Here is a 12,852-nt window from a genome sequence, read left to right as displayed (position 1 = left end):
AATAAAAATTATATTGGAAAATGTCTTCCACTTAAACTATTTCTAAACTAATGTCACCCATAAGTGTTTTAAGTTTATTCTGCTTTTCATCACCCACATTATACTTGTAAACATTGCACAGCACTAGCCCAAACCTCCACTGTGAGGATCCTTTAGCTTTGCCAAAGAAATGCTGATTACTATTGTATTAATGCAGTTCTTCAGTCGTATCCATCTTCAGTGTATATCCATCTTGGAGAAGCTTCAGCCAAACCACATTTCTCTAATTTATTTACAAAGACACTAATAACATCCAGATACATTTTGTCATGTTGCCTCACTCTCATCCACCAGGTCAGCTGGAAGTTAGACTGGCATTTGGGATGAAGTTTCCTTGCAGCCTTTGACTGCTGTATCAGCCGAGGCTATAACCAGGAGAGAAGTTAGATACTAGAAAACAATACTCTTGGAAGTCTAGATTTACTGTTGTTGGCAGGGGGGTAGGTTGGGGGTTTTTTAATGACAACTGCTTGCTTCAACAAAGCATTTTAGTAAGTCCCTCTCCTGTTTTTAAAAGGCTGTAATTGCCCATCAGACTGCATCAAGGGATTTTTTTATTTTTTTTTTTTAAAAAAAAGATTACACCAGCATTGTGAAACTTTGCTTACAGCTGCCTCTAAATTCTCAGGATTACTGTTTTGAAATATTACCACTGCATATAGTCAACAGTTCTAAGTCTATCCTTAAGCACAAATTGTATTTTACATCTACATAATTTTATAAACAAATTAAAGAACAGTTGTTTTCATAATTACAGTACTAAAATAACTGCTAGTTGAATGCAGCAATCTTCGTGCCTAGTCAAGCCTTTCCATGCTTCTGATGTTCATCTGGAAATCATTTTCAGAAGTGTGTGCAGGGAAGTCTCATGCCACTGAATATCAAAAATTCTGAAAAATTCTCGTACTCAGCTATTGGGATGGTTCAAGATACAAGGAGAGGCAAACAAGATGGTCACATTATGAAAACGTACCACTGCAGGGAACAGTATTAAATATACTCCTTAACTATGTTAAAATAAATTAATGCCATATATATGAAACAATAATTTAACTGAAAATAGTCTGTCAAGAAAATTAAAAATTAGCTTTTGTAACTGTTTAATCTTCAGCTTCCTTGAGAAAGATACCTGCAAGTTGGAGGGAAACAGGAAAAAGAGAAGTCACTTTCAAGTTTCCCTTCAAGGGAAGAACCCAACACCACGTAGCTGGAAGACTCAGCTTAACGGCAGTGCCTACAAACAGCAGAAAAGGATTGGTGCTGTGAAGTTCCTCCTTAAGAAACTTCCTAAGTGAAGGAACTCATAACAACGAATTTGAAGCTGTAGTCCAGTATCTGCCAGAAAGAACCCTCCTTCATCTAAATCTTTCTTAGCCACCCAGGGGCTTCCCAAGAAGAGATTCAACTACACCACTGCACCACATCTCCAAATGGCTCCCCTATGACACCTACACTGCTATCCAGCCCCTGCAATGTCAGGGTACCAGAAAGCTGCTCCAGCAGCCTGCACACCCACCACCCAAAGCAGCGACTGGAATTGACAGAACTGACAAATGCAGTATCACCAACACGATCCTAACTGCATTAAGATGAGCAGAAAATACTGACCAAAAAAAAAGTCTCCTTAAGTTTTCCTTAAGAGGCCTCTTCATGTCTCTTGTATCTGCTCGCCAAAAATTAGGAGCAGAAATGCAGAGGCAGAATGAGTTTGTGCTGGTAACAGAAAAGCTCAAGCATCATTACTGTCAGAAAACCCAATTAAAACCAAACTGCTGAAAATTTACAGAAATGATAGCTCTAAAACCTTTGTAACTGCACCTGAGTCTTTTTAGACAGGCTGCATCTATGGCACGTTCTATTCACAGACTAAGCCAAACAACCTTAGGACCTGAAGCCAGTGCAAGAGTGAACATTAAACCAGGAAAAAGGGTAGAAATTAAGTGCACATATGATAAATTTCACAGTATTATTACCACTATAGAGATTTTTTTTTCTGTAATAATTACATTTGGACTAATAATGACTTTTGGATTAGACTGTAAAGATTTTGGTTATTCAATTGAATATTCCATTGTTCAGTTTACTATACAGTAAGGTTTTGTCTTTATTATAAAGTGTTTCCTCTTTTCCCATTAACAAGGTTGAGTGCAACAGTGGTGCTTAATTATTAATTTTTCTAACATCCAACCTATTTGACACTGAGGCCCGTTCCTCCCTACCAAGCATTTAATACAGGCCTCATTTATAGTCAAACCATTTCTATTTCCACTTAGGGTTTTTTCTCCTAGGTAAGGGCACTTCAATTCCTTTGGCCTTTGACAGTCATACTACCAAACTAATTCACTCACTTTAGGTCCCTTTTATATTCAAAATATTTCAAATTTCTATTTAATATTTCTTCTTGTAGGAGAGGAGACCTCAACTCCTTTGGCCTCTCCCAATAGCACGGCTATGAAACTACCCACATTCTTCTGGAATCGTTGTGGTCAGATGGGGGTATTTGAGGCTATAGCCTTTCAGGGCTGAACTACACGAATTCTAGTGCTTGTTTTTGTTTACAGAAAATACACCAGCTTCTGATTCTCAGACTGTTTGCTTTTTCTGCAGTACTGTTGCCTAGCAATCATCTTCCCATCCTGTTCTCTGTGCTGAGCTTCATGCTTATTTCCACACCCACTTCTTTCACTCCTCTCAAATTTATAAAGATAATTTTGAATTCCAGTCCTGCCCTTGTATAGCTTAGGGTCATCTGCAGAATTACAGTTTACATATCTTCATTTGAATATACAATGATTCCAGACTTGATGGAACAGAATACAATAGAAGGTTTGTCATGATTTCCCACACCTATGGGATCAAACCACGACAAACATCGCTGAAGTTAGATGCTATAACATGGAGCAAGTAGACTGTGAAAAATAATTTATTGTACTAATTTTCAACACTCAGCAACCTTAATTTTATGATCAGAGATAAAAAAGATTGCAAACATGTCTCATGTGGGCAAATAGTTTGTGAGCTTTTAACAGCCTCGGCTAAAACCATCACTGCAGATCAACACGAGTTCCAAACAACCTCTCACATTGTACAAGCTAAATACAACTAGCAACCACCTTCCCTTTCCATCTCAAACAGGGCAAAGCAACTTTGTCTTCCACAAGAAGCATTCGCCAGTTGAATAAAGGCACCAGGTGCTGTACCATGGGACAGCTAAGGTATACCAGTCACTACCAGTATTCCAGCATCACCTGTAGTTCTGGTCCCAGACATTTCTTGTTGTACATTCAAAAGCATCCAACGCAAGCACTTCGTGTTACCTTCGAATTTTACATTTTGTCATTAAAAGTAACGAAGTGGTCTCCAACCGGATCCTCTAACATCTTCTTTTCCTCTTAGGGGGAGTTACTTCTGAAAGGAAATAAAAGAGATTTTTCTGACAAGCTTTTCAATCTACCTTCCCTCATGGGAATGACTGAAGTAGAATTCATTCTGGCCAGCAAAGGAAGTGAATTAGATGAGCTCTTGAGATGCCCCCCCAATCCCTCTCCCCATAGTTTTAAACATGAAAAAAAATCTTTCTAGATTCTACAGCACACTATCATTCAAAACAGCAATTAAAATCCCATTGATGAACAAAATACTGTGCTTCGAAACTTATTCAATCTTAAGAGCTTTATGCTCCTCATGAACACCTCTAAGATTTCATTGTGAACTTGATAAATGGAATACTCACAAAATTAAGCATAAAATACCTGAAGACATTGCTTATGGGTATTTTTAGTGCTTCAGAATTTGCTGGCAAATTCTGAGAAATAAAGAATATCCCTAATTTAGAAAGAAACTTTTTGTCCACAACAACTTGAAGGAAAAGTAACTAAATAAAGTACAGTATTAAATGCACCATTGTGCCTTCAATCTGACCATTTAAAAACTGAATGAATTCACGTTGTCTACAACTAAGGTGATCAGAGAATGTAATCTCCTTTCAGTACAAGACGCTCTTCTGCTTTTAAAAAGAGCAAATATAAGTGTGCTGTGTCACTACAAATGTATTTTAATAGTTATGCTCCTTTGTATGAAATATCCTTCCATTACATACAGTTTTGGACAGTAAATTAACTCCAAAAGATATACTCCTCACACTCACCTATGTCATTAAAGCTTTCCAGAAGTTCTACATAACCCTTTGCTCCCCCTTTTAAGCAGCCTCAATAAATCCTGCTCTTTCAGGTTAAGAACCAGTTCCTCTGGTCTATCAAGTCTGCCTCCCACTACGTAAGCAAGACCCATGTCTTAGACTAGCGAGAAGTGCCAGCAGAACTCAGGCCTTTCGCTGGCCAGCTCCTCTCCCAGGACCACTGCGCGTGTTTGAGACACGACAGCAAACCAGCACCCTGGGCTCTACCCAGAGCAGCGCCAAAGGAGGTACCTCAACATAAAGAGGATGCAATTTTCTTTGTACAGTGTCTGTTCCATGGGGCTTATATTCACCTCAAGCAACACTAAGAACAGACCTTGAAGCTTCTGAGTTGCAGAACAGCTCAAGATCTTCTAACATCTCAATTTGTACTACGCGTGTTTGTTGCTTCTGTCAAGCAACTCCACCATCAGCTTTGACAAACCTGCTTTACCATCGCTTCCAAATAAAAATGACATTATTTCCAGTAACACGAGTGATAGCAAAGTCATCCACTCTGCTGCTGCGGTTCCCAGAATCCTACCCCAACTACGTCGGACAGCTTCTAATAGAGCAGCGGACACTACTACTGTACATGATTACTGGAACTTAATCCCTGAAGTATTGCCCACCTGAAGCCAAGACTAGAGGGAAAACTTCTGTGTCCCCTCACTTCCACAAAGGTGAAGGCAGCAAGGACTATTCTGACCTCGAGCCCAGGTTACATAAGTTCCCAGAGCTACTAGAACAGGTATCCTCTGTAAGTGGGAGAATGACCAAAAAGCCCACTTTTCCTTACACATTGGAACTCTTCAAGACAGATTTGCATTACAGAAGAGTAATTTTCTTTTTAACCGGACCAGTCTTAATTCTAAACACACTATAATGAAATCTACATTGAAAACTGTACTTCTCAGGATTTTTGCCACCATGTGTGTGCTCATAAAGTCTCAAATCAAAGCTTCAATTTTCATGCAACAATTTACAGGCTAAAAACTCATCTAGCTTTTGCAAGGCAGCAATACATGGTCCAAACCACCAACTTTAGCTTCAGAAAAATACAGCACAGTAGAGAGCTGTTAAAAAACAAGTCACCAGTCTGTTAGAACTTCAATCATTTTACCTTCTTCATCCGAGTTCTCTTCCTCTGCAATAACAGGCATCCCAATATGCCGAGTAACAGCTTCCTTTGCCACTGGCATTTCACCTGCAGACAGGTTTTAGGAAAATATGTCAGCTTTTTTTTGCTTCTACATCACAGGTCCAGCAGCTAAGACTGTTCACTTGCTGCTCTCTTGACTTTCTAGTCAAAAGCTGTAGAGAAGCCCTTATGTTTCACAGAACCTTCACATGGCTCACCAAAGAAACCTTCAGCAACGAGTAATTAACACAAGTTTAAAGCATATTAATAGCCAACTCAATCCAGAGATAATTCAAAATGCCTTTATCTACCGCTTTAAAGTAAAGCAAAGGCAACATTGCCTAACGCTCACTGCTGAAGAGGGATCGTGGTTTGAGCCTACCCAGCTTGCTCACCCCTGCCCCATCCCCTGAGGGATGGGGAAGAGAAAATACAACCAAAAAGGCTTGAGGATCGAGACAAAGGACAGGGAGGGCTCACTTACCAGTTACAGTCACAGGCAAAAGATAAACTCAACTTGGGGATGACAACATCAATTTAATACAAACAACCACCCCCATCAAGGATAATGAGAGCTACAACCAGGTCTTAAGTACAACACACCTTCCCCCCCCCGCACCCGACCCCTCCGGTCTTCCCGGGCTCAGCTCTGCAGCAGCACAGCGGGGCAGGGAATGGGGGTCACAGTCCGTCCGGCACAAAGTGTCTCCACTGCTCCTTCCTCCTCAGGGAGGACAGAATAGAAACAGGCAAGGTTCACTTTGGATTTCATGAAGAAATTATCAGATAGGCTGATTTTCATCAAAAAAATTGCTTCAAAATTAGAAGCATCTGTCAGATGAAGAAACAGTTAAGATACGTATCTTAATCCCCAGTACATTTGTTATACAGCAACAGGAAAAATTAAGATGCTGCCACACAGGATGCGCTTTTCCAAGGTCATGCCTTTCCAGAGAAGAATTAGCAGGACTATGCGTGAGACTTCAGACTAACAATAAACTGCATGCATTCATGTTGCCTTTCTACCTGACCAGACCATGGAAAAACAGACAAAAAGGTTCAATTACAATACCGGTATCACAAAACATTTCTTTAATTTTCTGCCTCCACTGATCAATATCAAAATTTAACTCAGCTGCCTCAGCTAGCAAAGCAATGGATAAACTTTTGCAGTCTCTCCAGGTGCACAAATGCAATGGAGAAATACCTTTGATTGCCAAAGAATCTCTCCTTGCTGACTGTGGACTCCTACTGTTTTTTTTACTTTGAGTTGGAGATTTCCCCAAATTCAATCCTGATTCAGAAGATTCTAATTTCACTTGACGGTGTCTTCTGGATTTGGAAGCCTAGAACCCAAACATACATACGAATGATATAAAAAAGCTGAACTTCTACAGACAGATATTACGGTGTGTCACCCAGTACTTTACAAGGCAGCAAGGACCAAAGCATCAACTTCCATGTCAGGGCAGTGAAGGGACGGAAGGGGAGGGAGGGGGGAAAGATTCCCACTACTCCCTGTTCTTGGTTTTAACAGGAGAACACCCTTCTATGATTTAATAGGTGTATCACTTAAAATTCAGGTAACAAAACATTTGTTTATTTTCAAACCATTCTCTGTTGGCATCAACCTACACCACGTTGCACACCGCTGTGTGCAAGCAAAAGGAACACTTCCAAAAACTGCTGCACCATAAAGGTCCTTACTGACATATTTTGCTTAGGTGCCTAGAAAACATTATCACTGCATATTCACAAGTCTGGACTGTTACACGTTCCAGAGCTCCGTTTCATTTAATAATGCATTTTTCAATAAGAGATTTTAATAAGCAAGGAAAGTTGTGCTGTTTCTCACAGGCCTGCTATGAAACACCCAAATCACTGTTATTTTTAAGGTAGCAGTTATTGAAACAATGTTTCCAAGAACTTCCAACTGACTTTAAACCCCCAAGTTCCATTTCCGCAAGCATCTTCAGAGATTCCAGCATCTAAGCTTCAAGGAATTTGAGCAATTAAATTCGCAAGTATTTTTATTCCATCTACTTAAATGGAGCGTAGACATTAAAAGATACCTTGTAAATGAAAATCCCCCAAATATAGTCCATATCTGCCCTGTTTCCATAAATCTAAGAAGAAAAATAAAAGCTTCAGGTTTCCCCAATACGTTAGGAAAATAGAACGTTAAAAGGTTGAATTACAGAGTGCAATTTTAACTCATTCCTTTCTGACCCAGCATTTATATTACACTGGTACTTTAAAAACAAATACATCCCTATCATCACATTTTACACCTACCTCAACAACTGCAGAGTAAGACTTGTATTTGATTCTAGCCAATGCACTTGCTCTTTCAGAGCCCTGCAAACGAACAAGAGACCAGTCAGAAAAAGTTTTCATGTAACAGTACTGAAGTGAAGTATCACATCAGACAATCATTTGAGCAGTATTTCACTATAGCTGTAATTCTATAATTAGTTCTATAATTAGTTCTATAATTAGAATGCCACCAGACTGTTACTTAAAAAAATAATAAAAATTCAAATTTCATTAAAAAGGCAGAGCATAATTTTGTTACAAAGCCCAGGAGAAAATAACGTTTCCAACATCACATCTTACTCAAATTCAAACCTGAAATAAGCAGGTAAGTACAACATGAGATAACTGGGTAGCATAAAAAATGGATATTGCATTTAATTGAAACTCCAGGAGGAGCCATAAAGGAGCCGAGCCAAGGAAATACGGCTCTTTCCCCTCCTTACCTGAAAACGACTTTGACTACAAGCATCTAAGAGCTGTCATAGCAGCGAATGCTCACAGCTTAACAAAAAACAATGTGATTTAAAACCCAAACCAATCAACCAAACAAGAAATACCAACCAGCCCCACTAGCTAACCCTGGAACTTACTTTGACACTATTGAGCCCTGACATGCACTTCTTACCCTGTGATCTGAAGTCAAAAAAGACTAACAGATTTAGCCTGCACAAGGTAGCAAACCATTCATTTTTCTTACCTCTGATTCTATCAAAGTCCCTTCCTCCTTTTTGCTTGATACTTCATCAGGTTCTTTAGCATTTAGGAATAATTTCTGGGAAAAAAAAAATATTTTTTTACATGCCTGTCATATACACGGCAGCTAAAATCCAGGAATTGTGAAAAACAAGAGGAATATTTACACAGGTGCCCATTTTCTTCATCAGTCTTACACTATGGCCTCTCCTTGATCCAAGAAAAAGTGTTACAGAGGTACTTCATATGGTTATTATAATACTGCCCATAAGCCACACAGGGCTTACCTCTACAGTTCTTTCTACTTAAGTCTGAGATTTACAAAGTATGTTCAGAAGTAATTACACTAAGACAGACAGTTCTTACATGTTCACACAACCTGTTAAGTTGCCACAGCACAATGGTTGGTATTACCTACCATTCTGTTCTGCTGCCATTCCTGATGTTCCAAGGTTATGTCTTTAAGAGTAACTACAAATTCATCTTTTATCAAGCTCAGCGCCTTGTCTGGCTGGGATTTGTCAGCCGAAATGACACACTTCATTTTCTGATAGTGCTCATGAATATTCATCAGTTCCTAAAATAAAAAAGACACTCTTTTCAGGAATTTAAAAAAAAAAAAAAATTCCAGCAGTACAGCAATATTAGTCTTCAATGAACAAAACTGGGTTATACAAACAACTCTGAGAAGACCCATGGAACTAGCAGAAGCGTTAGAAACGGATTCTGTTTAGATCAGTTCAGTTTTAGGGAGCCTAGCAATACTGCTGCCTAGCACTGTCCCACCAGTCCACCAAATAAGCAAAAGAAGAAAGTGTCTTGCATTATTTAAGCCAAGAAGAAAGTGCCTTCTTCCTCAGCGATACTCAGGATCAGTCTTCACAGAGGTCTCATTCTGATATGGTGGTCAATTTTCATCTTTGGAGAAAGCATTTTAGTCCCTCCTTTTGAGGAAGCAGGTCTTCTCACCCTGCCATTTCACAGATTACTGATTTTTGTACCACTGTAGTCAACCTTACTAACGATACATATTTCCTAGCAGCAACTGGAAAAACCTGCAAACAAAGATCTATTACTAAGTCATAATGAGCAATATAAGAACCTATACCCAGCTTAAATTACTCCATTTTTTATAAAATATATTCTATACCAAACAAAATCAAGTTTTAAAAGGAGAAATAAAGGTTGGAGAAGGCTACAAACTTGCAGGTAAGTAAATTCATACTACAAGTATTAAGCATCCAGCTGCAAGCTGCAGACATATCAAAACAGACTTCCCCTCACCCGCCATTTTCCATTTTTCTCTAAGTGACAATTAACCATTTATACTCTTCCCCTTTTACATCTTACTGAGGCAAAACCAGAAAACATTAGAGTATACTTCAGTATTGAAAAAGGCATCACAATTCTTCCAAAATAAATGCCACGTTTCTGAGTGTTCGGTAAATCGCTGGCACGGACTATTGCCCTAGTCTGCATTCCACAAGAAGACTTACAAAGGACAAGACTGGGCTAATTAGGTAAGTTAGAGCCCTTGGACAACTGAAGAAGAAAAACAAAACAAAACGAACAGTGATTAATCTGTAGTTTAAAAGTTACTGTACCTCCAACACATCATTAGTGATGAGGGTGTTTACTCTGTTACTTGGGTCCTTAAATTCTTCTTTAAACTCATTTTCCTCAATCTTCTTCTTAGTTCGGTAGTTTAGCTAAAGCAAGAAAAAACACTTTGTAATCTAAAAGCAAACTTAAAACAGCACCTTCTCTTGAAAATTCTTACTGCATATCCAACCATGAAGAGATGCTGAAAGGCATAAACCCATCCCATCAGCAATAGCATGCAGCCTTACTGTCAAGTGTTCAGTCAGCACTTTTCAAAAATTATTCCCTCGCCAAGAATATAATCCAGCACCCAGATTCAAGAGTTGGACATTTCCACAAATTATAAGGTATCTCAAACCTAATAAGAACATTAGATACTGAAAAAATACTTTCAGGTGAGAATCACGCCACATTCAAACATGCTCTAAGCTTTACGTCACATACCCAGCTACATAAAGCAAGACGTATGACATTTCAACACAACCTCAAGGCTAAACTAAACACAAGTGCTGTTGAACTGCCAGTCATTGAAGGCTGAAGGTATTTTATTAAAAACGGTAAGTCATTAATGTATTCACTCACCAGCTTTGGCATTGCTGTGAAATGGAATGCTCTGGCAAGTCGCAGCGTCCTAAAGATGTACGCTGCATCGTAATGCTGGGAGTCTATCAGATCCTGTTGAAACCTCTGGATTTCAGGCCAATCCTTGAGCGCAATTCTGATCTGCAACAACACAGCTGTATATTGTCATACCGACCCGCATATTTCAACAAATAAAAAAGAATTCAGCTGACCACCGTGATCACGCTGTACCATGCGCAGTACTCTGATGTCTAGGGTGCAACATGTCACACGATCACAGAACTACAGAAAGGATCCTACTACAACATTTGTTACTACTACCAAAATTTTATGCAGATAAGCTTATTGTACCGTTGTGTTAAATAATCTCACTGCAGTTGCTTTCTTTTACAGTGACCTGGAACACAAATCCTCTTTGACATCTGAAAAAGTTAATTCTTCACATTCCAGGATGCCTGAAACAACACACCTAGGAGACTCACCCACCAGATGATTAGGAAATAATACTCATACCATGATTTGCTGCCATGTGACATGCTTGTAAAAGTATCTCTGCCTTCTTCCTTCTTCTCCCATGTACTCTGCCCACTTCATTTCCTCTCTACCTAAGTTAGCTTCTGTGATAATTCCTGGATTCTCTATCAGTTGCTACACAGCAGTAGTTATAAAATTCCCTAAATTCATCTCCATAAAAGGTACTGACTTCTTTGAAGTTAAGATACAAGATATAACGGCATCATTGTAGAATACTTAAACTCCAGTTCCTTATTTAAAGAATTTGGACTCAATTATGCATAGGCACAGAACACATCACACCATTCCCAAGTAAACCACTTCTCCTGACACTGAGTTTCCAATTCCTTTAGATACTGGTCTCCTGTGCTAGAAGCAGCAAGGAGACATGTCATTCAAGCATTCATCCTTTCAACCTATTTACGAATTCCATTTCTGGAATGGAACTGGAACTGGAAATAATTCAGCCAGTCTTCATTCTGTTGAAGCTCTAAGGAATAACTGGTCCTGTAATGGAGTCCTCTACAGAGCTGATGATCACATTTTCTGTTCCCATTTTGAAAACTCATCTTCATTTTTTAACAGAGAAGGGTTTCCTATCTGGCAAACAACATTTTTGAGATCATGGCTACAATTCAGGAGGCATATGCAATAGTTTAGTCATGACCATGCAAGTTCTCAAACCCAAAGGTGTTTGAAAGACTACCTTCTCCAAAAAGGGACATTCTGTTTCCAATTTTTTTTTTTAAGACAGTGAGAGAAAACACCCTACCCACTTATGATGACAAAGCAGACAGAGTTACACCATGTATCTTACATTTAGTATCTCCTGAGAATAAAACCTCAAGAAGAATTACCTTTTGTTTTGGCTGGCAAAGCTGTGTACTATAGAGCCCATACAAAAGGTACAGAGCACCAACTCGAATCTGGAAAGCATATGGAGGCAAGAAGTACTGCTGTGCCAGTTCTAAAGTCTTCTTTGTGAGCTTATTCCTCTCCAAAGCTCTTATTCTACCACTAAAGTAAACAAAAAACGAAGCACGTTAAAGCAAGTAACTATGAAAGTGCAGGCTTTAGAAAATCCATAATGCAGAAATAAGTTTTAAGTATTTTAAAATATATTACCACAGGGCTCAAGTTCTGGGAAGCCTTCAAAGATGGCGAGACCTTAAGCTCTCACACAACACCACATGTAATTCCTTGTATTAAATTAGATGTAAAGTGAAAAATGAAATACCCTCCAACCATATTTTCAACCTCCTATCACAAGCATTGCATCAAATCCCTGAAGAATCACTGTTCAAATTACGCCCATTACTAATGTAACAAAAAAGTTGAACTAATAACTGGTTTTCAGTATTACACAGGGATCCACGCTTCATTACTATTTACCTACACACCACGCAGTCAAACTTCTTTCCAAAAGCTACGCCTGAAAGGAAACACGGCTCACCAACACCCCCCTTCAAGGTCCCCCGCGCTACCAAGGAGCAAGCTCAGCAGCAGGGAACCGCGGGCTTTGGGAGGGGGAAGACGGGCTCCCTGAGGCGAGGCATGGGCAAAGGGGCGCGAAAGAGCGGCCGGACGCGGTGCCGCTAAGGGCGGCTCGCAGCGGGCAGGCCGCTGAGGGGTGGGCCGGCCGGGATCCCTCCCTCACTCACTAGAAGATAGTGTGGAAGCGGCGCTCCCGCCACAGCTCGGCGAAGCGCTCGAAGCGGACGGTGTCGGCCTCCTGGAAGGCTCCGAGCAGCTCCTCGCAGTCCGCCTGCAGCCCCGCCACCGAGCTCAT

The 12,852-nt window shown here is 39.8% G+C and overlaps 1 protein-coding gene across 2 annotated transcripts; it reads right to left on the bottom strand.

The window, feature by feature from the left end:
• Positions 1 to 2,944: 2,944 nt before the first annotated feature.
• SNAPC1 (small nuclear RNA activating complex polypeptide 1) lies at positions 2,945 to 12,852 on the bottom strand. Of its 2 annotated transcripts, none has more exons than XM_009949224.2 (10): positions 12,725 to 12,852; positions 11,921 to 12,080; positions 10,551 to 10,691; positions 9,971 to 10,075; positions 8,785 to 8,943; positions 8,371 to 8,445; positions 7,653 to 7,715; positions 6,565 to 6,703; positions 5,340 to 5,423; positions 2,945 to 3,447 (listed from the first exon to the last, which is right to left on the bottom strand). In XM_009949224.2, exons 1-10 carry the CDS (start codon positions 12,850 to 12,852, stop codon positions 3,413 to 3,415), a joined length of 1,089 nt encoding a protein of 362 aa, XP_009947526.2. In that variant the 3' UTR covers positions 2,945 to 3,412. The 2 variants fall into 2 exon arrangements, with proteins under 2 accessions (XP_009947526.2, XP_086319005.1); XM_086462879.1 differs by having other exon boundaries at positions 5,340 to 5,433; positions 6,572 to 6,703.

The sequence above is a fragment of the Leptosomus discolor genome, chromosome 3 (assembly GCF_034619465.1).
Source record: "Leptosomus discolor isolate bLepDis1 chromosome 3, bLepDis1.hap2, whole genome shotgun sequence".
In the NCBI taxonomy this organism is placed as follows: domain Eukaryota; kingdom Metazoa; phylum Chordata; class Aves; order Leptosomiformes; family Leptosomidae; genus Leptosomus; species Leptosomus discolor.
The sequence above is the reverse complement of the archived record's forward strand: the minus strand, read 5'-3'. Positions and strand labels throughout refer to the sequence as shown.